At 41.9% G+C, this 22,898-nt stretch overlaps 1 protein-coding gene across 1 annotated transcript in view; it reads right to left on the reverse strand.

Annotated features, from left to right (window-relative positions):
* Positions 1 to 22,898, reverse strand: part of oc90 (otoconin 90) — a 41,909-nt gene that overhangs the window by 10,131 nt on the left and 8,880 nt on the right. The window contains exons 2-4 of the mRNA XM_048228210.1: positions 15,195 to 15,535; positions 9,765 to 9,863; positions 4,908 to 5,043 (exon numbers count right to left, since the gene is read on the reverse strand). Of these exons, the coding sequence (XP_048084167.1) occupies positions 4,908 to 5,043; positions 9,765 to 9,863; positions 15,195 to 15,535 (576 nt within the window). The remainder of the gene's footprint in view (positions 1 to 4,907; positions 5,044 to 9,764; positions 9,864 to 15,194; positions 15,536 to 22,898) is intronic.

The following is a 22,898-nucleotide window of genomic DNA, read 5'->3' on the forward strand; positions in this document are numbered from 1 at the left end:
TTTTCCATGGAGAAATAACAAATGCAGAGTCTAACCAAGGTCAATCTTGCCAAAAAGCCCTGGAAACACATGAGGCAAAAGTGCAAAACATCACAAAACTAACTAAACTAACACACGCATATTTTTGTATTGCAATCATTGTAGCCCACAGTTGTAACAGCGTAACAGTCGTTTTACTCCCGGATCGCTCATTATAAAGAATGTTTAACGTGTCCCAAAACAGCTATCAACTAATCACCAAGCGTCTTATAAACAAGTATTGCCAGGAGCAACACCTTGCAAAAATGATAACAATAGGCCTAGGCCTTTATATGGCTCTGCTCCTGCCTAGATTCGAACTCAGAACTGCCTGAAAGTTGCAGACCTGTTCTGGAAATCTGGCGCATTAACCCACTTTCGACCGTCAGACAACGCTATCTGCTTGGTAGCCTGTGGGTAGGACTGTAGCCTACACTGGTTGCTGTGGCACAGTCTTGAGTGACCAAATTCGTTTTCCTTTGTCATATGAATGCTGTCATTTTGTTAACATTATTGTTAAGGAGATGCTGTAGGCAAAGGCTATATTTAACCTCGTTAGTGTAGTAAAACAAATCAGATACATTTCACCCAGCTGCGTGAATTACCTTGATGGTGAATGAAGTGTCAATTCTTAACTGGGACCCACTGTATGTCTCCTGCGACAGTCCCAATATTTAGCAATATAGGCTAATCAAAGAATACAAAAGTGAATTAAATCCCAAAGCAAATTGAAAATCTTCAACAGCCTACCGATACGCTGCTGCAAACGACACGCATTCTCACGATAGAACTTGTTATTGTTTATGAAGGTGTGTTTGTTGTTTTATGATTGTTTTGCTTTCATTAATGGTTTAGCTCATGAGGTCAAGACAGGGACGTTGGAAGTATTTTCTGAGAGGGGGTGAGGATGATGTGAGCGGGGGTCCGGGGGTTTCTGCCCAGGAAAAAAAAAAATACATTTTGACTGCTAAAAACACCATTTTAACACAGATCAGATCCCAAAAAATTAAGTGGAAATGCATGGATTCCAATTTCTTCCAGTAGCAGCAACAAAAATAGACACAAACACACACACGCACACACACACACACACGCATGCGCCAAGCACACCTGCGCATGCGCCAAGACACACATACGCGCCTTGACACACACACACACACACTACAAGACACACACGCATGCGCACACACACATGCGTGCACAATCCATTTCCACAGAATTATTTTTGGGATCTGATCCCTTATTAGTAGGAGGTGTGTCTAATTTGGGGGCTTGTGGGATTCGCATGTTCATTTTTGGAGAGTATTATATCTTTGTTCTAGGGGTTCTTAAGAGTAAAAAAAAAACATGTCTCCATTTTTTTTAAGGTTTTGAAGGACCCAAATCAAAGGTCAAATTCAGTGAAGGTCAAATTTGGTGTTTTGTCCATAAACCTCACATTGCTGGTATTATAACATAGGGTTTGGTGCCAAAAAGCAAAGATATTCTACAAGGTAGTGTGCAAAAGTGGACCACATAAACAATACAACATTATTAGGGCTGGGATAAACGATTATTTTTTTAAACGATTAATCTAGCGATTATTTTTTTCGATGCATCGATTAATCTAACGATTCATTTTTTCAGTCCGATTCGATTATCGATTATCTCCCCATTAATTGACTAATAGCAATTTATACATGTTGATTTATATATCTGAATGAAACAAAAACATGAATTCCTTAACATTACAATATATGTTTATTTTTAATTTAAACAGTACAACATAGAACATCAATGTGTGACGGCCGGTTTTGTGGCGCCCCACCACAGATTAGTCAGCGTATGGGAAACACTGAAGGTGTAAAATTCAAAATATTTGGCAGCATGCGTTTTGGGTTTTGACAAATCGATCGCTTATTTTGCGTCATCGTATTTTTTGTTGTCCCAGCCCTAAACATTATAAAACATTTTGTGCTGATGATTGATCTCTTTAACAAGTTAAATTGTGCCTAAAATTCTCAAAATTGTCTGCTTAAAAAAATAATACTTCAATATCAATTCATGCCTATTAGTGTGCTTGAGTGTAGGCCTTGCCTGCTCTGCCAGTTCTTGTCTACACCCATTCAGAGCACAAAGTGCAGAGATCTCTATTAAATCAAGTTTTTTAGTATCAGCTGAAGTCTGTAAGGCCTTCTGTAGCATATGTAAGTGTGAAGAAAAGAAAAAAAAGGATAATCTTCTGAACCTGCATCAAGTCCATCTAGAGGGACTTTGTACACTTGTTCAACAGCAGCTGCTGCCAGCATAGATAAGACACAATTGATCTTCATGAGGTGTCCTCTTTCAATGCAGGCAACCAACCAAGAGATATAAGTAATATTTTGAAGTCAATGACTTTTAACAGGTAGCCAGTGTAGAGATGCTAGGATGGGGGAAATATATGTTCATATTTTTTGTGTGTGTGAGCAGCTGCATTTTGTATAAGCTGTAAGCTCTTTAGACAGGTATTATTACAGCCAGCTTAACAGCATTGCAATAGTCTATCCTTGAGGTGACAAAAGCATGGATTATTTTCTCGGCATCTGGTAAAGATAAGGACTTCCTTATCTTTGAAATGTTCCTTAAATGGTAAAATGAAGTTCTGGTTATCTGTTTTATGTGATTATTTAGTGCTAGGTCCTGGTCAATTTAACTCCTAGGTTTTTAACACTTGTGGATAAGGTCAGTGGAAGATCACTATATGTAGCCTGTGATGTGGATAGGATATCCCTTATATTTTTAGAACCTAAAACCTTGACTTCTGTTTTATCTGAGTTCAAAAGCAGGACATTATTCATCATCCATGTCTTTATATCTCTTATACATGTGTCAAGTTTGGCTAATGGGGTTAATTCATCAGGTTTATGGAGAGGTATAGTTGTGTATCATCTGCTAAACAACAGGGGCCCCAGTACTGAGCCTTGAGGCACTCCATATTTTACCATAATCTGGGTAGATGGTTTATTATGGACCTGTACAAATTGTTGACGGTTAGGAAGGTATGATCTAAACCAAGCGAGTGCTGAGTCTGATGCCTATCAAATTTTCAAGCCTAAGTAGTATGTCATGGTCTATGGTGTCAAAGGCAGCGCTGAGGTCCAGGAGGACCAGTATTGATACAAGGCTAGGTTTTTTGAGGGAGGGCTTAATAACAGATTTCTTAAACGACTGCGGTACATGCCCTGATAGCATTGAATTATTTATAATAAAGACCAAAACATTATCCAGGAAGGGGAGAGCAGTCTTAAGAAGGTGTGTAGGAATAGGGTCTAGTAGACTAGTAGATTTTGATGAGGAAATTGTGGAGGTGAGATCTAATATGTTGTGTATATGTAAATGAATTAAATGTTGTTTGAGGTCTCATCTGTGATTCTGTTATGTTTTTGCTATCTTTCAGCAATGGAGTATGTGTATTTGGTGAAACTGATTGGTTATTGATCTTATCTCTAATTGTTTGACATACAATCATAATACTGACATACAATCATACTGTTGAAAATAACTGTTTTGTGAACTTTATTCAACATAGCCAGTGATTTAGGCGAAATTTATGGTGTTAATTACAGTGAAATACAATTTCAAAAATATAGGGTTGAAACAGGTAAAAAAAAATGGAGACATATTTTTTCTCCCCCAATTTCAAACCCACAGAAACCATATAGGCCCCCTGACTATATCATACCTGTTCATTCATACTCGTCGCTCGACTTATTGTGACTAAATTCAGCGAACGGTAAAGGTACCTTACTCAAGGTACTGTCTGTATAAATCGTCTTGTAAATAAACTTCCAGTGCTTTTTCAAAGTTCTCAATGTCTCGTTTTAAATGTCAAGGCCCTCGGAAGTCTACCAATGAAGTATGGAGCTACTTTGAGCCTCGTAAATGGTGTAAAACAGTGATTTATTTGCATGGCTAGGCCGATGCCCGAGGCAACCCAATCGAAAAGACTGTTGGTAGCATCGGCTAACTAGCGCCAGATTTCTGAGTGCAGAGGACAAGCCGAGATTAGCTATGAGACATACGTTCACACTCGGTATCATGTTTCAACACACTTTAGGTCAAAATCACACCGGAATTATCCTTTAACAATGGGGAGAGAACCTTTCAGAAATTATTTATTGTACGAATGGGTTAGCAAAACCATAGCTTTTGGTGAACGGAGATACGCCCTAATTCATTTGTTTGCACAACAGCCAGTTCTCCAGCATGAGTGAAATAAATGTTTTAAAAGCTGTGTAATCACCAGGCTATTTGCTACGATATTTACTGTACCTCTGTTACAACAAGTCGTGACTTATGCCCATATATATATATATATATATATATGTATATATATATCAGAGGAGGCTCCTTCATTGAGGAAAGGGAGGAACACCCTCCCTAAAATTTCAGAGAAAAATAAAAAAATATATAGTGAATTACTAATCTGATAAATTACTGTTAATATTATATTTAGCATTGCCAGTGTTGTAATATTACTATTTTTTAACACTTTGAATGAACAAAATCGTTCCCCTAGGTCAAAATGCAAACAGCACCCCCTATCGCAATTGAAAATTACTGTATGGAGGAGCTTGCTAGCCTAGCCTAGCTCCTTAGGTCAGACCTCCCCTGAGAATGTCAGAACAGCATTTATTGCACAACATTGCCAGTTAAAATGCTACATAGTACATACTGCTGCTATAAATGTGTCTGTTAGGCGGCCTACATACTCTATTGTTCACATTTGCCACTAACAACAATCCGGCGTTATTTTTTTAACCACCGGCCGCCACTGATACATATATATGTATGTGTGTGTGTGTGTGTGTGTATATAGGTGTGTGTGTGTATAGGTGTGTGTGTGTATAGGTGTGTGTGTGTCTCACCTGTCCCAGTCGTCCACAGGTGTTCCACGGTCCTGGTGTGAGCAGTAGCAGCCGTGTGTGTGGAACTCGTCAGGACAACGTGACGTCAGACAGAGTAGCATCTGCCCTAGAGCATGATAACCTGATAACACACACTCTACACACACACACACACACACACGCGTCAGACAGAGTAGCATCTGCCCTAGAGCATGATAACCTGATAACACACACTCTACACACACACACACACACACGCGTCAGACAGAGTAGCATCTGCCCTAGAGCATGATAACCTGTCAGACAGAGTAGCATCTGCCCTAGAGCATGATAACCTGATAACACACACTCTACACACACACACAACAGACAGAGTAGCATCTGCCCTAGAGCATGATAACCTGATAACACACACTCTACACACACACACACACACACGCGTCAGACAGAGTAGCATCTGCCCTAGAGCATGATAACCTGATAACACACACTCTACACACACACACACACAGCGTCAGACAGAGTAGCATCTGCCCTAGAGCATGATAACCTGATAACACACACTCTACACACACACACACACACACACGCGTCAGACAGAGTAGCATCTGCCCTAGAGCATGATAACCTGATAACACACACTCTACACACACACGCGTCAGACAGAGTAGCATCTGCCCTAGAGCATGATAACCTGATAACACACACACACACACACACACACACACACACACCAGAGTTTCCGCTAGACAAAAATGGTGATGTTTCGTTTTCTGGACATTTTGATGATATGCCGGTCAAATATCCTATTATCGCTTCTTAATTAGTCAAATGGAGGAAAACTGGAGACAGGCTATGTAGCTTAAAGAATGACATAATCAGGTTGTATAGAATGCAACATGTTCATTAGCTTAACATGCAACATGTTCATTAACTTAAACATGCCTAACAAGATCTAGCCAGTATTTTTTCATGGACAGCAAGAGTCCGCTTCATTCGTTGTTTTAAAAAGGCTACGTTGTTTGTTGCTGCTACCCACGTTATCTCCATTGGTGACTACAGATGTGCACACACAAGAATGAGCGCTCACACCACTACCCCCTAATGCTATGTCTCTTTATTTGATAACAATAAATTAAGAAATGTTTCCTATTCTGGGAAATGTTTAGTTTATTTTTCTTTCGGCCGCGGTTCAATGATACCGTTTAATTGTGCCAGAAATTATCGGACCAGCAATCTCCTCGTCGAGGAGGCCCTAACCCTGGAGATCATAGACAGAGAACGCATAGGCCTACTGTATGCTTTGGGTAAAGAATACTTTGCATGTCCAGTGTACACAGAGAATGACAGTGTCTTGGAGCGGCCGCACCCTCCGCAACTCCACTTCCAATGTCACTGATTCCGACAGATACGCCCGACACTTCTGCTTTTTATCTGGTGGTGGTGGAGTTGACCGGACATCTGAGGCTTCAGACCTTACCAATTTACCATCATCCATCGCGTCTGGCCTCTGAAAAAACTTTTAAGGCTAGTCTGCCTGGGACTGGCCATGTTTGAACCGCCTCACTCATTTGTTCGTTGTTTAACATGGATGTTTTAAGCGTGCGCTTCCTATTTGAAATGCAGCATAGGCTATGCGTGTTGTTTAATAGCTTACTTTTCAAACGGTAGAGCCTGTTCATTTAAAAACATAGCCAGAGGACGTATAATATAGGCTTACATATTAGGCTAAGGCTTATTTTCAAATTCAGATTGCGTCAGGGGACGGGATTATTAGCCAATTTCAATCGGACAATTTGACCGGAGAGATTGAATTTTGTCGGACAATTAATTTTTTTTTCGGCCAATGTCCGGTAATTACCGGACAACGGAAACCCTGACACACACACACACGTCAGACAGAGTATCATCTGCCCTAGAGCATGATAACCTTATAACACACACTCTACACGCACACACAGACTGGGAGCAAAATTCGGCCCTGGCAATTTCTCCTGGACCGGCCCACCCCCCATAAATAACACACACACAGTATTATGCTGTAGCAACACTTCATAAACTGAACCCAAACATTTAGATTTGGACCTATAGCCTAATCACAATAACACGGGGGTCACATTTTGCAATACCTTCGTTACTAACCTACCAGTTGACAGCCTACTTTTTACCTGCTTCGACTCGCGATTGATTGTGCATCTAATGTAACACTCGGTGGAGAGACCACTTTCCAAGTTTCACTTTCACTGTCGTTGTGAGCTAAAAGGATAGGCCTACTATATGGCAAATACTTTGAAGTTCCTTTTGAGTAGGATCAGCTCCAATGGGTTTTCTTTAACCTGTGCTACACTTTTCCATCAAGTTGTGCGAAAATTGTAGGCTACCCGTAGTTTTTTTTTTTATGTTGACAGAACCAACCGCACTACAGTAGCCTACATGGTGCAGTAAATGAGCTCTTGGTAGCGCGTGCAACTAACGTCTATAAAAAACAATATATTTATGGAATAAAACTAGACCTCTGTGAACCCCATGTGAACACCCGCCAGCGGAGGGCACTTATACAGTCTAGGCTACCAAGCACTCGAACTAGCGGACAAATCCACTTGAGGGGTGGGGCAGGGGGGCGCGATCGTAAGACACACTGAACCTGTCATGAAGAGGCCAAAATGATTGACCTGTCACCCCCGAAGCCAAATGGATGCAACTGCATTTATAGGCTAGGCCTAGGCCTACATGACGGGCCGCAAATAGGCTAAATAACTTTAAAAAAATTAAAAAAATCACCGGCCCACCCGGTTGTACAAATTACCAGTCTGAGCCTGCACACACACACACACACGTCAGACAGAGTAGTATCTGCCCTAGAGCATGATAACCTGATAACACACAGTCTACACACACACACACACACACACACACACACACACACACACACACACAAACACTCTGTGATGGACAAGCCATTAATATTTTTTATTTTTTGACATGATTTTGTATTTTATTTTGATATACTTTGCTTTGATTGTGTATAATTACGTGCACTGGCACAAAGGAGGAATATTACCATCCCATCACGTGTTCTCTGCATGTACACTATTAAACGGGGCAGTTAATCAGTCAGCAGAAGGTTTAATCATCAGGTCAAGAGTTCAGACCAAGGTCAATTGTCTTGACATGCGGGTCAAACATAGTGATTGGCTCATTGTTGATTGCTTGAAAAATTGCGTCATGAGATGCATGATGCATCTTGGAGACGTTACTTTTTGAAAAGACAGTGACACAGAACAAGCTTGGATTCTCCGTAAATGCAACGTTATCGAAGTCATTGTGCACGCGCGATTCAGAGATACATCACAGACTATTCTTGGATCTATGATCACAAACTGTCACTGATGTGCTTGCTCACGCACCAGGACTATTATGGAGGTTGCCACACAAGTGGTCAGCCGTTTTGGACACTCCCACAGGCACCAATGCGCGCTGTGCACCAAAGAGCAAGTCAGCATAAAGGACAGTAAGATGCTTGACCCATATTGATATCCTACTATGCTACTTTGCTGTGCACCAAAAGAGCAAGTCAGCATAAAGGACAGTAAGATGCTTGACCCATATTGATATCCTACTATGCTACTTTGCTGTGCACCAAAGAGCAAGTCAGCATAAAGGACAGTAAGATGCTTGACCCATATTGATATCCTACTATGCTACTTTGCTGTGCACCAAAAGAGCAAGTCAGCATAAAGGACAGTAAGATGCTTGACCCATATTGATATCCTACTATGCTACTTTGATTTGTAATTTTGATTTGGGGAGATTGTTATGGAAAACTTTTTGTTTGGTGCCTAGGTGAAGTTTGTGATGTGTTGATGTTTACTTTTTGTATGTCATATTCATTTAATAATTAAGGTTAAGTTGCAATAACTGCTTGTTGGGTAGTTCATTACAAGTCAACACGTAACAACACATACATACACACACACACACACTTCAGACAGAGTAGCATCTGCTCTAGAGCACCACCTGATAACACACACTCTACACACACACAAAGGCACGCGCGCACGTACACACACACACACAGGCATGCACGTACGCACACACACTCACACACACACGCATACACACACACACACGCACGCACACACACTCACAGGCACGCACGCACGTACACACACACACACACACATGCACGCACGCACACACACACACACAGACACGCAAGCACGCACACACAATCAGAGCAGTATCTGTCTTAGAGCATGAGACTCACATGATAATACACACTAACACACACACACACATACACGCATACAGGCACACACACACAGTCAGAGCAGACTCACATGATAACACACACACACACACTCTCTACACACAAACACACATATAAACATACATAAATCTCTAATCTAAATGTAAATGTAAATCAGGTTTATACGCCAAGTCTACTTGCGTATACAAGGAATTTGGTCTCTGCATTTATCCCATCCGTGAATCAGTGAACACACAGAGCACACAGTGAACACACAGTGAGCTGAAGCACACACTAATCCCGGAGCAGTGAGCTGCCTGCAACAACAGCGGCGCTCAGGGAGCAGTGAGGGGTTAGGTGCCTTGCTCAAGGGCACTTCAGCCGTGGATGTGGGCATGGGAGAGCAGCGCTCAACCACTTCCCCCACCCACATTTTTCCTACTGGTCGGGGATCAAACCGGCAACCCTTTGGTTACAAGCCCTAAGCCCTAACCAGTAGGCCATGGCTGCCCCTAACCACGGCTGCCCCCTACGCTAGTCAGAGCAGTGACTGAGCTAGGCTAGAGAAACAACACACTCTAACAGACGCACACTCTAACAGACACACACTCCCGCTGCAGTTCCCTTACCATCCTGAGGGGGCGCCAGTGGAAGCTCTGGGAATCCTGCTGACCCCAGCAGTGACCAGGAGAAGAAAGGGCTCGACTTCCTCTGTTTTAGCTCCGGCTCTAACACACATATACAAATGTTTTATAACACACTTATAGAAATGTTTTTTAACACACTTATAGAAGTGGTTTGTAATACACTTATAGAAATGTTTATAACACACTTATAGAAATATTTTTTAACACACTTATAGAAATGTTTTTAACACACTTATAGAAATGTTTTATAATACACTTATAGAGTGTTGGGGTCGTTACTCAAACAAGGTAATGTATTACACAATACTCGCTACTGTAAAAAAAATCCCTTGCAATATTTCTTTACTCTCTATGGAAAGTAACACGTTACATTACTTTTGCGTTACTGCGTTGAAATGTTTCTATGGACGCTGTCATTGATATTGTCCCCTTTTATTTATTATTTAATTAATTAGGTTGCATGAAACATAAGGTCGCATAATCTAGTCTCTTACACTACTCCAACCCAGGCCCTAACCTTCAAGTTCACAAACACAGCACCACAGTGCTGATATTAAAAATTGTGCAAATTCGAATTGCTTTATGGAAGCGTTGCCGCCATGCGTGATCGCGCACTCTCCCTCACAACGTTGGATGGTGACACGGACACAACTTGCTTTGAGTGAAGTGCGCTCGCGGGTTGCACAACTTCTGTAATTAATAGGTAATTAATACATCTTCTGGTAATGTCATCCTGGTTAATGTCAAGTTGTCATTACAAAGACATCCCAAACATATTTAATGTCAACTTGTCATGACCAAGACAACTTCTGGTAATGTCACTTTGATTAATGTCAAGTTGTCATAATCAAGACAACCCAAACAATGTCAACTTGTCATGAATCTCCCTGGCAACCCCATGTCCTCAGCTTATTCACTTGCCATCTCCATGGCAACCCCATGTCCTCAGCTTATTCACTTGCCATCTCCATGGCAACCCCATGTCCTCAGTGAATGTAGGAACAGCACTAAATGCTTCTCTTTAGTCCACTGTAACTGAACGTAAATTGAAAGTATAAAGATGACTGCCTGAAGAAGACTGGATGAGAGTTCTATTCAGTTACAGTGGACTAAAGAGAAGCATTTACGGATGGTGGATGAGAGTTCTATTTAGAGATGAATCTCAAATCTGCATAGAGCAAATGATATGGACATGATACTGGAACGTGTGTGGTGCTGTTCCAATGACATATACAAAGATGAAGAACCAAGTCACTGGTCTGGCCTGCACACAGTCTGGATGGCAGTGATGGTGGAAACGGAAGTCAATGACATGACAAGACTCATGTCAAAGCTGATCTGTTAACTGCCATTCAACAAAGTTGGAATCTGATTGATCAAAAATATCTACATTAGTGAAGTTTATGCCTCAGAGAAATCAAGCTATGAATAAAAGACAGGTAATGTGCAAAAAGTACTAGTTATGAATTCATTATTAATTATGATCAGTGTTCTAAATTAACTTTTTTGATCACCAGCCAATGTGGCTGCATGGTAACTTTCTAAAGTTACTAGCCAATCAGAATTTCTACTAGCCAATTTGTTTCCGGTGAAAATAAGAGAATTATGAGATGAGTGTCACTGAATGCATTTGATCTTTATTAACATTGTTGGCATGGACACACTATCTATATCTATTTCTCTGTCGATATCCTCATCCCCTGCTTCATTCCTCTTCTCGCCCCCATAAGTCTGTCCCAACCACCACCACATTTAGTTTAATCTTAACTTAATAAAAAGGAAATATCAATTATCAACATCAACAATGACAAGCCAGCTGGATGCTGCTACTCATTTTCTCTCGCTCAGACGCGCTCTCAATTAAATGCAGTAGCATAGGGCCTATACGTTCAAGTTGGATCTTTATAGAGAGGACCCGAAAAGTATCATCTTTATGTAACATGCTGTTGGTGCATGTTTACATTGTATACTTTCTCAAACAAGAGTAAAAAACAGTTTGCAGTCCAACTAGGCCTACTATTTATTGGCTAAATATTGGTCCCTCCTCTGTCTCTAGGCACAGTGCGTGATGCGTGTGGAGGTGGTGATCACTGATCAAGCAACTTTTTAAAACTGATCATTTTCGCCTATACAAGCTTCTCACGTTCCTCTCCATCTTCAGCTATAGACAATAAATAGACTATATATAGACTTCAGCTATAGACAATAAAATAAACGATCTAGCTGCTTCAGGTTTTGCGGCCTCCGCTACATGACATGAGCCTCCCACAAAGGAAATAGGCTAGGTAAACACAATGCGTTAATTGCGTTAATATTTCGTAACGTGTTATGTATTTGTGTTATGTACATGTGTTAGTTAGTTAGTTAGTTTATTAGTTGTCCCCTTGGGGAAATTCTTTTTTTCACATTTTACATACAGCTTTTCATCCTTCATGGTCACAGGCACAGAATGGCACATACATGAACACAGACATGGGAATGACATACAGACATACACCTTACATACATCATAGGCATTTGACACAGACCTTTACAGAAAATATTGGGGTTTTCATGGGAAAAACATACATTTTTGCACTGCATATATTTATCTGTAGGACTTTGTGTTGTTGAGTGTTTGGATTCCTAAGGGGATTAGGCTTCTGCTGAAGCGGGCTTTATTGCACCTTATGCTTCTAAACCTCTTGCCAGAGGATAGGGGTGAGAAGTAGCGGTTGAGTGGGTGGGTAATGTCCAGGGATATTGAATGAGCAATACGTGGGATGGCCTTAGTGTTTAGTTCTAAGTTTGGGGTATGCAGACCTATTATTTTGGTGGCAGTATTGGTTAGTTGAGTGAGTTTGTTACGGTTTTCTACAGTAAGCATGTTGAAGAAGCAGGTGGAACAGTATAATAGGATGGGTTGGACAATGCTGGTATACAGTATAATAGGATGGGTTGGACAATGCTGGTATACAGTAGTAGGAGTAGATGGGGGGGCAACATGAAGTCCTTTTAGTTTACGCACTGCTGACAGTCTTTGGTTTCCTTTTTTCTGTATGTCTGTTGTGTGATGTTCAAAGGTGAGGTTATTGTCAATTGTGAGTCCAAGGTATTTGAAATGGTCTACTGTTTCCACTGTTTCGTTGGAAATGATGATGGGGTGGTGGGATTGTGTGGATCCAACAGCCATTTCTTTTGTTTTGCTGATGTTGAGTTTGAGATAGTTATTTCCACACCACTGAGTGAAATGAGAGACTGTGTTAAGATATTCTTGGGTTGAATGAGTGTCTGTGAGGAGGCCAAGGATCGCGGTGTCATCGGGCGCATTTTGAGGGAATATGGTGTTGGATGAGGGGCTGGGTACAGTCGTTTGTGTAGAGGGTGTATAGGAAGGGGCTTAGTACACAACCCTGCGGGGCTCCTGTGTTGGAGATCAGTGCAGGTGTGGTTGTTGTGCTTACCTGGACGGACTGTTGTCTGTTGGTGAGGAAGTTGTGGAGGAGATGGATCAGGCAGGAGGGGACGTTGAGGCGACACAGTTTCTGGATCAGTAGGTGTCTTTGAATGGTATGCAGAGCTGAAATCTGCAAACAGGATCCTGGCAGCTGTGCCTAGGGAATCCAGGTGTTGTAGAAGGAGGGGCAGCAGACATACCACAGCATCATCAGTGCCTCTCTTGGTCCTGTAGGCGAATTGGAAAGGATCCAGATGTGGCCAGACGTGTGGCAGGATGTTTTGTAGCAACAGGTACTCCAGACACTTCATCAGGTTGGGTGTGAGGGCGATGGGGCGGAAGAGATTGAGGTCTTTGGGATGTGGTTGTTTGGGTACTGGGATTATTGTAGCGGTTTTCCAGAGGGTGGGGATTCTGCATTGATGGTAGACTTCACAGAAGAGTGGGTGGATTATTGCAGACAGTTCAGTGGCACAGGTCTTAAGCACCCTTGCTGGGATCCCATCGGGCCCTGGGGCATTGCCTGGCTTGCATCTTCTCAGTTGCCGCCTGACATCCTCCTCTGACAAGGGGGCTGGGTCGTTTGGGTCCAGCAGAGGGAGTGCATCCAGCTGACTGTAACACTCCTCTGAGTAGTCGACTGAGTGGAACAGGTTAAAAAACATGTTTAGTTGATGTCCTTGCTCTGATGAGATTGGTGTGCTGGGTCTGGGTTCATTTCCTGTCAATATTTTGGCCATCTGAAAGGCTTGTCTGGTGTTCATTTTTGTTCCAGTTTATTTTTGTATTGTAATTTGGTAATTTTTTACTGCCCTATTTGCTGTTTTGATTGCTGTCCAGTCCTTGAGCTTGAAGGCTCTGTGTTTTTCCTTCAGGCTTTTTCTTAGCTGAGGTGTGATCCATGGTTTAGAATTGGGATATTTTTTTATTTTCTTAACTGGAATGGTGGTCTGAATGCAAAAGTTTATGTAGTCTGAGATGATGGAGACCATGTCGTCTAATTCCCCATCAAAAATGTCCCAGTCGGTGCATGCCAGGGAGCCTTGGAGTTGCGCGATGGTGTCCTCCGTCCATTGAGGGGCGCTGTAGGTCTCTGGCTTGAGTCTTTTGAGTTCCTGTTTGTATACCGGAAGTAAGCAGATCATGTTGTGGTCTGCAAGTCGAGTGGAGGGTGATGTTGCCGGTGATGTTGCCGTAGCATAGGTCCAAGATGTTATCCCTTCTGGTGTGGGTGTCAACATACTGGTGAAATGATGGCAAAACAGTGTCCAGTCTGCAGCTGTTATAATCCCCCAGGATAAGCACCGGAGCCCCCGGGTACTTAGCAAGCATCGAGTTAGCCTCTGAGCTACCAGCTCAGATGCTGTCTTGGTGTTAGCGTTTGGGGGGATGTAAACACAGCAAGACACAACAGTGGGGAATTCACGAGGGAGATAGTGGGGGCGCAGTGACACAGTCAGCATCTCCAGACTGGGTGTACATATCCTTTGGTGGATTTTGATATTAGTACACCATCTGTCGTTGATGATGACGTGAAAAAGTTATGTACTTTTTACTTTACTCTACTGGCTAACTCCCTCCTCTTTCAGGCTATGCTCCCTGCTCTGGCTCCGTTCGTTCTTCTAATTCCTTGAGTTTTCTGGTAGACGCTTCGTTCGTTTCAGTCTCTCGCACTGGTTTCACTCCAATATGCGCGCAATCAATGGGCATATCACGTAGCATTACGGCACAGTGGTCATGGGAAATGTTGGAAGTAGGCCTACTGCCAGGGGGGATATGTCTATGGGATATATGACCAAGAGCACGTAATGCCTGCATCACCAGCCAAACTGGCTAGTACGTCTTTATTAACACCCGCCAAAATGAATTTTAACCCGCATTTGGCGGGTGTTAATTTAGAACCCTGATTATGATGTGTTAGGTTTGTGATTCCATCATTTATTCCTCATGATCACACACACACACACACTCCTTACCATCCGTGTCCTTCTCTGCGGAGCTGTCAGGCTGGTGGACTGCTGCCTCCTCAGATCCATCTTCCTCTTCCTCATCTTCATCTTCAGGCAGGAGCAGCTGAGGGGCGTGGCTTGTGATAGCTCTTCCTGTCTGAGTGATCTTAGGGGCGGAGTCGGTGATAGCTCTTCCTGTCTGAGTGATCTTAGGGGCGGAGTCTGTGATTGCTCTTCCGGTGTGAGGGGCAGGATTAAGCACTGCAGAGGTGTGTGAGGGATGTGTGGTGCTGTGAGTGTGTGTGTGTGAAGTGGTTGAAATGGTGTGTGTGTGTGTGTGTGAGAGAGAGGGGGTAAAGGGGGTAGGTCTGGTGTGTAGTATAGTTGTGTGAGAGAGCTTGTGCGGAGTGTATGTTTGTGACGGGGAAGTCTGAACAGTGTGTTTGTGCGGCGTATGTGTGTGTGTGTTCAGGGAAGTCTGAACAGTGTGTTTGTGCGGAGTGTGTGTGTGTGTGTTCAGGGAAGTCTGAACAGTGTGTTTGTGCGGCGTATGTGTGTGTGTGTTTAGGGAAGTCTGAACAGTGTGTTTGTGCGGCGTATGTGTGTGTGTGTTTAGGGAAGTCTGAACAGTGTGTTTGTGCGGAGTGTGTGAGTGTGTGTTCAGGGAAGTCTGAACAGTGTGTTTGTGCGGAGTGTGTGTGTGTGACGAGGAAGTCTGAACAGTGTGTATGTGGTGGACTGTTACCACATGTGAAGGTGTGTGTGTGGTTGTCATGGTAAAACTGTCAGAGGGGCGTGGCCTAAGTATTTCTGAACTCTCATCTTCCTCAGACGATTTCGGACGTGTGTGTGTAAGAGTGTGTGTGTGTGAGTCATCAGGCGTTTCCTCTTCCTCAGACGATTTTGGACGTGTGTGTGTGAGAGTGTGTGTGTGTGAGTCATCAGGCTTTTCCTCAGACGATATCGGACGTGTGTGTGTAAGAGTCTGTGTGTGTGAATCAACAAGCTTTTCCTCTTCCTCAGACGATATCGGACGTGTGTGTGTGAGAGTGTGTGTGTGTGAGATGGTGTGTGTTTGCGTGAGTGTATCTGGACGTGTGTGTATGAGGGGGTGTGTGTGTGTGAGTGTGTCAGTAGACTTTACATCTTCTTCAGATGAGACAGCAGGTGTGTGTGTGAGAGTGTGTGTGTGTGTGAGTGTATCTGGACGTGTGTGTGTGAGAGTTTGTGTGTGTGTGAGTCTATCGGCAGGCTTCACATCTTCCGACAGCACAGGACGTGTTTGTGTGACGGCGTATGTGTGTGTGAGTCTGTCGACAGGCTGTGTGTGTGTTGTATGTGCTATTTGTGGAGTGTGTTGTGTGTGTGTTGTGTGTGCTATTTGTGGAGTGTGCTGTGTGTGTGTTGTGTTTTCTGTTTGTGGAGTGTGTTGTGTGTGTGTTGTGTGTGCTATTTGTGGAGTGTGTTGTGTGTGTGTTACGTGATGAAACTGCTCATGTGCCGTCAACTGGGCTTTGTGTGTGTGTGATGTTTGTGTGTGTGATGTGTGTGTGACAGGCATAGTTATGTGCGTGCGCACTGTGTGTGTGTGTAATGGAACTGCATCTGTTGAAGGTAGCGTGATATGTGTGTGTGTGTGGGGGGTGTGTGTGTCTGTTGAAGGTAGCGTAATGTGTGTGTGGGGGGTGTATGTAACTGTTGAAGGTAGCGTGATATGTGTGTGTGTGTGGGGTGTGTGTGTGTCTGTTGAAGGTAGCGTGATGGGTGTGTGTGTGTGTGGGAGGGGGTTGTCTGTTATAAGTAGCGTGATTGGTGTGTGTGTTTGGGCTGTGTTTGTGTCTGTTGATTGATGAATTAGTGTGTGGGGTTTGTGTGTGAAGAGTTGGTTCTTGATTTTATCTTGACCTGAAAAAGTCACATAGTCATGTTACATGGCGGCTAAACGGTCACACAGAGTCATGTTATGGCTAAACAGTCACATCAGAGTCATGTTACGGCTAAACAGTGACATCAGAGTCATGTTACATGGCGGTTAAACAATCACAGAGTCATGTTATGGCTAAACAGTCACAGAGTCATGTTACGACTAAACAGTCACATAGTCAGTCATGTTACATGGTGGCTAAACTGTCACACAAAGTCATGTTACGGCTAAACAGTCACATCAGAGTCATGTTACGGCTAAACAGTCACAGAGTCATGTTACATGGCAGCTAAACAGTCACATCAGAGTCATGTTACATGGCGGTTAAACAGTTACAGAGTCATATTACGGCTAAACGGTCACACAGAGTCATGTTACGGCTAAACAGTCACAGGTTACGATTAAATAGTCACAGAGTCATGTTAGATGGCTAAAAGCGTCTGCCAAATGAATACAAGTAAATGTAGAAATGTCCACTTTAAACAAACGTTAAGAACTGTATTGTGTCTTAGGCCCTATTACATTGTATGACATTGAGTTGAATAACATCCCACTGAATCATTGTGTATTAAAATGTGTAGTTCCTGAATTGCATCGCACCGAACCGCATCGCAGCTCATACGTCTAGATTAGTGTTACCAGATCTCGGGAGAAAAACAAACAACTATGTTTCTGAAAACAAGCCCAAAACAAGCGATCCAAGCCTAAAATAAGTGACCCAAGCCCAAAACAAGCAACCAAAGCAGTCCCGCACAAAATGGGGCTTCTCCAAAACAAGCTTCCCAAGCTCCAAAAACAAGCCACCCAAGGCCAAACTCATGCAATCTAAGATGATGGATTCCTATAACACTGGATCTAGATGTGCATCAGGGTGATTTGCACACTCCTAACACACACACACACAAGTGTAGTAATAAATATTTGTGTTGGTTTGTCTTGTATCTTGCTAACAGGGCAAGGTGCCAAGTCTCTATTTGTTTGTGTGTTTTACCTGTTGTGTTTGAAGCCCCTCTATCCACCAAATGAGCTGTGAGAAAGAGAGGAGAGGATATTTTCTTTAGCTCATGATGTCACCACTCTTCAATCTTAACTCCACTCCTACTGAACCTGACTTACCCATTACTTGATTAACCACTTAGCTTCTTAATTATTGCTAACTCACCTAACTTACCCATTACTTAACCACTTAGCTTCTTAATTATTGCTAACTCACCAAACTTACCCATTACTTAACCACTTAGCTTCTTAATTATGTCTAACACACCTAACTTACCCATTACTTAACCACTTAGCTTCTTAATTACTGCTAACTCACCTAACCTACCCATTACTTAACCACTTAGCTTCTGAATTATTGCTAATGCTAACTCAACTAACTTACCCATTACTTAACCACTTAGCTTCTTAATTATTGCTAACTCACCTAACTTACCCATTACTTAACCACTTAGCTTCTTAATTATTGCCAACACACATAACTTACCCATTACTTAACCACTTAGCTTCTTAATTATTGCTAACTTACCCAATTTACCCATTACTTAACTACTTACTTAACCATTTAGCTTCTTAATTATTGCTAACACACCTAACTTACCCATTACTTAGCTTCTTAATTATTGCTAACTCACCTAACTTACCCATTACTTAACCACTTAGCTTCTTAATTACTGCTAACACACCTAACTAACACTAACTCATTAATGAACCTCTCAGTGTTAATTACTGCTAACTCACCTAACTAACCCATTACTTAACCACTTTGTGTTAATAACTGTTAACAGACCTAACACAATAACCCATTACTGAACTAATCAGAGTTTTAATTACTGCTAACACACCTAACTGATTACTGAACCACTCAAAGTGTTAATTATTGCTAACATACTAACTCCTTTACTGAACCACTCAGAGTGTTGATTATTGGTGACATACCTAACTGATTACTGAACCACTCAAAGTGTTAATTATTGCTAACACACCTAACTAACTCCTTTACTGAACCACTCAGAGTGTTAATTATTGCTATCCATTGTTTGGAATAACGCCGCTTAAAAGAATGGCGTTAGATAACGACGTTATTTTTTCACTAACAGGGTAATCTAACTAATTACTTTTCCCATCGTTACAACGCCGTTAACGTTACTGGACGTTAAATGTGGTGCATTACTATGGATTGATTGAATAAACTGTGTAATCCGAACGCACCCTGGCTCACAGCTAGTGAGGAGGTGGGTTAATAACAACGTAGTTTAATAAGTGATTGGCTAAGGCAGAGTCATGTTTCATGATAGCCAATCAGAGCCAGTGTTTTACACACTTGCCAGCACACACGTACACAATAACATAATGCTAAACAGCTAAAAATAGAGATTCAATGAAACAGCAGAGGTCAGGAGCAACTGAAAGTTGCTTTTCTAAGGTGGAGAGCACTACTTCAAATTATCAGGGGGCAAGAACGCAGTATGTAATGTGTAGATTATGTCCAGGAGCTAAGACTTTGTCGACATTACTTGTAAGCAACTCTAATTTAATGAAGCATCTCACACACGATCTAAAAGCTAGTGGCCAAAAACACTGATACCTTCACCACAGATGACAGCTAAAAGCCATCCACTAGAAAAGAAGGACTGGAGCAAAGTCCTCAAGCAGCAAAAGCTAGATCTTTCTGCCTCACAACAAAACTTATGACACAGGCTACGAAGTCAACCTTGCGTAGGTCTGTCGATGTGCAGTATCTTGAATTTCCCCTTGGGGATCAATAAAGTATCTATCTATCTATCTATCTAATAAATATTGAAAGTTATGTAGCCTACAAACACTTGTCTGTTCTACTCATTTCAACTGGCTGCTCAAAACTGCTCAAAATATCCAAATTCTTTGACATATAGCAACATTTTTTTGTAATAGTAACACAAATAGTTACTTTCCCTGGTAATGAGTTACTCTTTTCATAGAGTAATTCAGTTACTAACTCAGTTACTTTTTGGAACAAGTAGTAACTATAACTAATTACTTTTTTAAAGTAACGTTCCTAACACTGTTGCTAACATACCTAACTAACTCCTTTACTGAACCACTCAGAGTGTTAATTATTGCTAGCACACCTAACTGATTACTGAACCACTCAGAGTGTTAATAAGTATAAGTATAAGTATTTGTGGGCAGCCGTGGCCTACTGGTTAGCACTTCGGACCTGTAACTGGAGGGTTGCCGGTTCGAACTCCGACCAGTAGGCACGGCTGAAGTGCCCTTGAGCAAGGCACCTAACCCCTCACTACTCCCCGAGCGCCGCTGCGATGCAGTCAGCTCACTGTGTGCTCCACCTCACTGTGTGTTCACTGTGTGCTGTGTGTGTTTCACTAATTCACTAAATTTCCCTCACGGGATCAAAAAAGTATATATACTTATTGTCTTAAGATAAATCTTTATATTCCTAAGAAAAAAGTTATGTTTGTTTTCCCACTTAAGAACTTCTTAGATAAATGTTTGTGTGTGTGTGTATGCAGAGCTCCAGACTAACTTGTTGCATTGGTTGCACTGGTCCGCCTAACTTTTTTATTTAGGTGAACCAGCACAAAATTTAGGTGCACCCAAATTTTTCATCGCGGCACCTTTAACGTCACAATTACAAGGTCCCCTTTTTATTGCTCTCCATATACATTCCGTGTCTGAGCTGTTGTCAGAGCATGGACCAGGAATGAGTCTTGATTTGATTGGCCTCCACCACCTTGACGACATCAGTAATATTGAATACTGTGATCATTCACATCAGTGTCAATGTTATTACAGTGGTGGTGTGTAGATTGAGTGCCTGTCACTTTAAGAAGAACGTCAAAGTCTTTCATTCTCATGGTTTTAGGCTAGAGGGAAATAGTCGCATCATCCAAGGATATATGGATGCAATTCATTATGTTTTCTATGTCATTTGATAAAATAAATGTTCAAAAAACTAACAAGTCAAAGAAAATATGTATGGTATCATAGAAGAGATAAGTGTCTTGCAATGTTAATTTCTATGATTTTGTCAAAATCATCACTACATTAAGGATAGACATGACACGTGAGCCAGAGTTTCCGCTAGAAAAAAATGGTGCCGGTCAAAGTGACCGGCAGAGGTTTTGTTTTCCGGACATTTTGATGATATGCCGGTCAAATATCCTATTATCCCTTCTTAATTAGTCAAATTGAGGAAAACTGGAGACAAGCTATGTAGCTTAAAGAATAACATAATCAGGCTGTATAGAATGCAACATGTTCATTAGCCTAACTTAAACATGCCTAACAAGACCTAGCCAGTATCTTGGACAGCAAGAGTCCGCTTCGTTCGTTGTTTTAAAAAGGCTACGTTGTTTGTTGCTGCTACCCACGTTATTTCCAGTGGTGACTGTTTTAACTTAAACAGATGCACACAGACAAGAATGAACGCTCACACCACTACCCCCTAATGCTATGCCTCTATATTTGATAACAATAAATTAGGAAATGTTTCCTATTCTGGGAAATGTTTAGTTTCTTTTCTCTTCGGACATGGTTCAATGATACAGTTTAATTGTTCCAGAAATTATCCGCGGACCAGTAATCGCCTCGTTGAGGAGGCCCTAACCCTGCAGATCATAGACAGAGAACGCATAGGCCTACTGTATGCTTTGGGTAAAGAACACTTTGCATATGCCCGACACTTCTGCTTTTTATCTGGTGGTGGTGGAGTTGACCGGACATCTGAGGCTTCAGACCTTACCAATTTATCATCATCCATGGCGTCTGGCCTCTGAAAAAACTTTTAAGGCTAGTCTGCCTGGGCCTGGCCATGTTTGAACCGCCTCACTCATTTGTTCGTAGTTTAACATGGATGTTTTAAGCGTGCGCCTCCTATTTGAAATGTAGCATAGGCTATGCGTGTTGTTTAATAGCTTACTTTTCAAACGGTAGAGCCTGTTCATTTAAAAACATAGCCAGAGGACGTATAATATAGGCTTACATATTAAGGCTTATTGTCAAATTCAGATTGTGTTAGGGGACGGGATTATTAGCCAATTTCAATCGGACAATTTGACCGGAGAGATTTAATTTTGTCGGACATTTCATTTTGTTTTTCCGGCCAATGTCCGGTAATTACCGGACAACGGAAACCCTGACTTGAGCTAACAGTTACCTAGAAGGAACTCTCTCAAGATGTAAACGTTTGCCTATAGGTTGTGTAGCCTATTTCGGAAAACTCAACAGTAGGCCTAAATTCACTAAATTCCATAGCCTAGGCAACACAAACTTGAGAGGTGCAGGTGAAAATCAACATCGCTACTCGCTTGGATCACGACAGCTGTGTGCGTATGAGGAGAAAAGACACATAGGCTACGGGAAGCGCACGACTGTCATTCTTAAACGTAGGCTATATCGATACTAATACAATTATGTATTGTGAGGTTACTAATTTCAGGGTATTGCGATACTTTTGCACTTACTAGTCAAACTATAACAACCGCTTAGTTCGTGGAGAGACAGCAAATGCGAGTAAAGCCCTCCTTACTTACACTGACAGACTTTGGAAAGATTAGCAAAGATTTGGAAAAGATTTTTGAAAGACTACAGTCTCAGACCCTCTCACATCTAAAGACAAGTAGTAGAGTTTTAAGTAGGGATGCACGATATATCGGCTGCCGATATATTATTAGCCGATAAGTGAAAAAATGAAAATATTATTATCGGTCCGATAATAGAATTCTGGCTACACTGAGCTAGCCTACTTGAGCTTGGTTGGCTATACTTTTTCCTCAATATAATGTCAGCGGTGTGAATGTATTTCACCA

This window comes from Alosa alosa, chromosome 19, assembly GCF_017589495.1.
Source record: "Alosa alosa isolate M-15738 ecotype Scorff River chromosome 19, AALO_Geno_1.1, whole genome shotgun sequence".
Lineage (NCBI taxonomy): Eukaryota > Metazoa > Chordata > Actinopteri > Clupeiformes > Clupeidae > Alosa > Alosa alosa.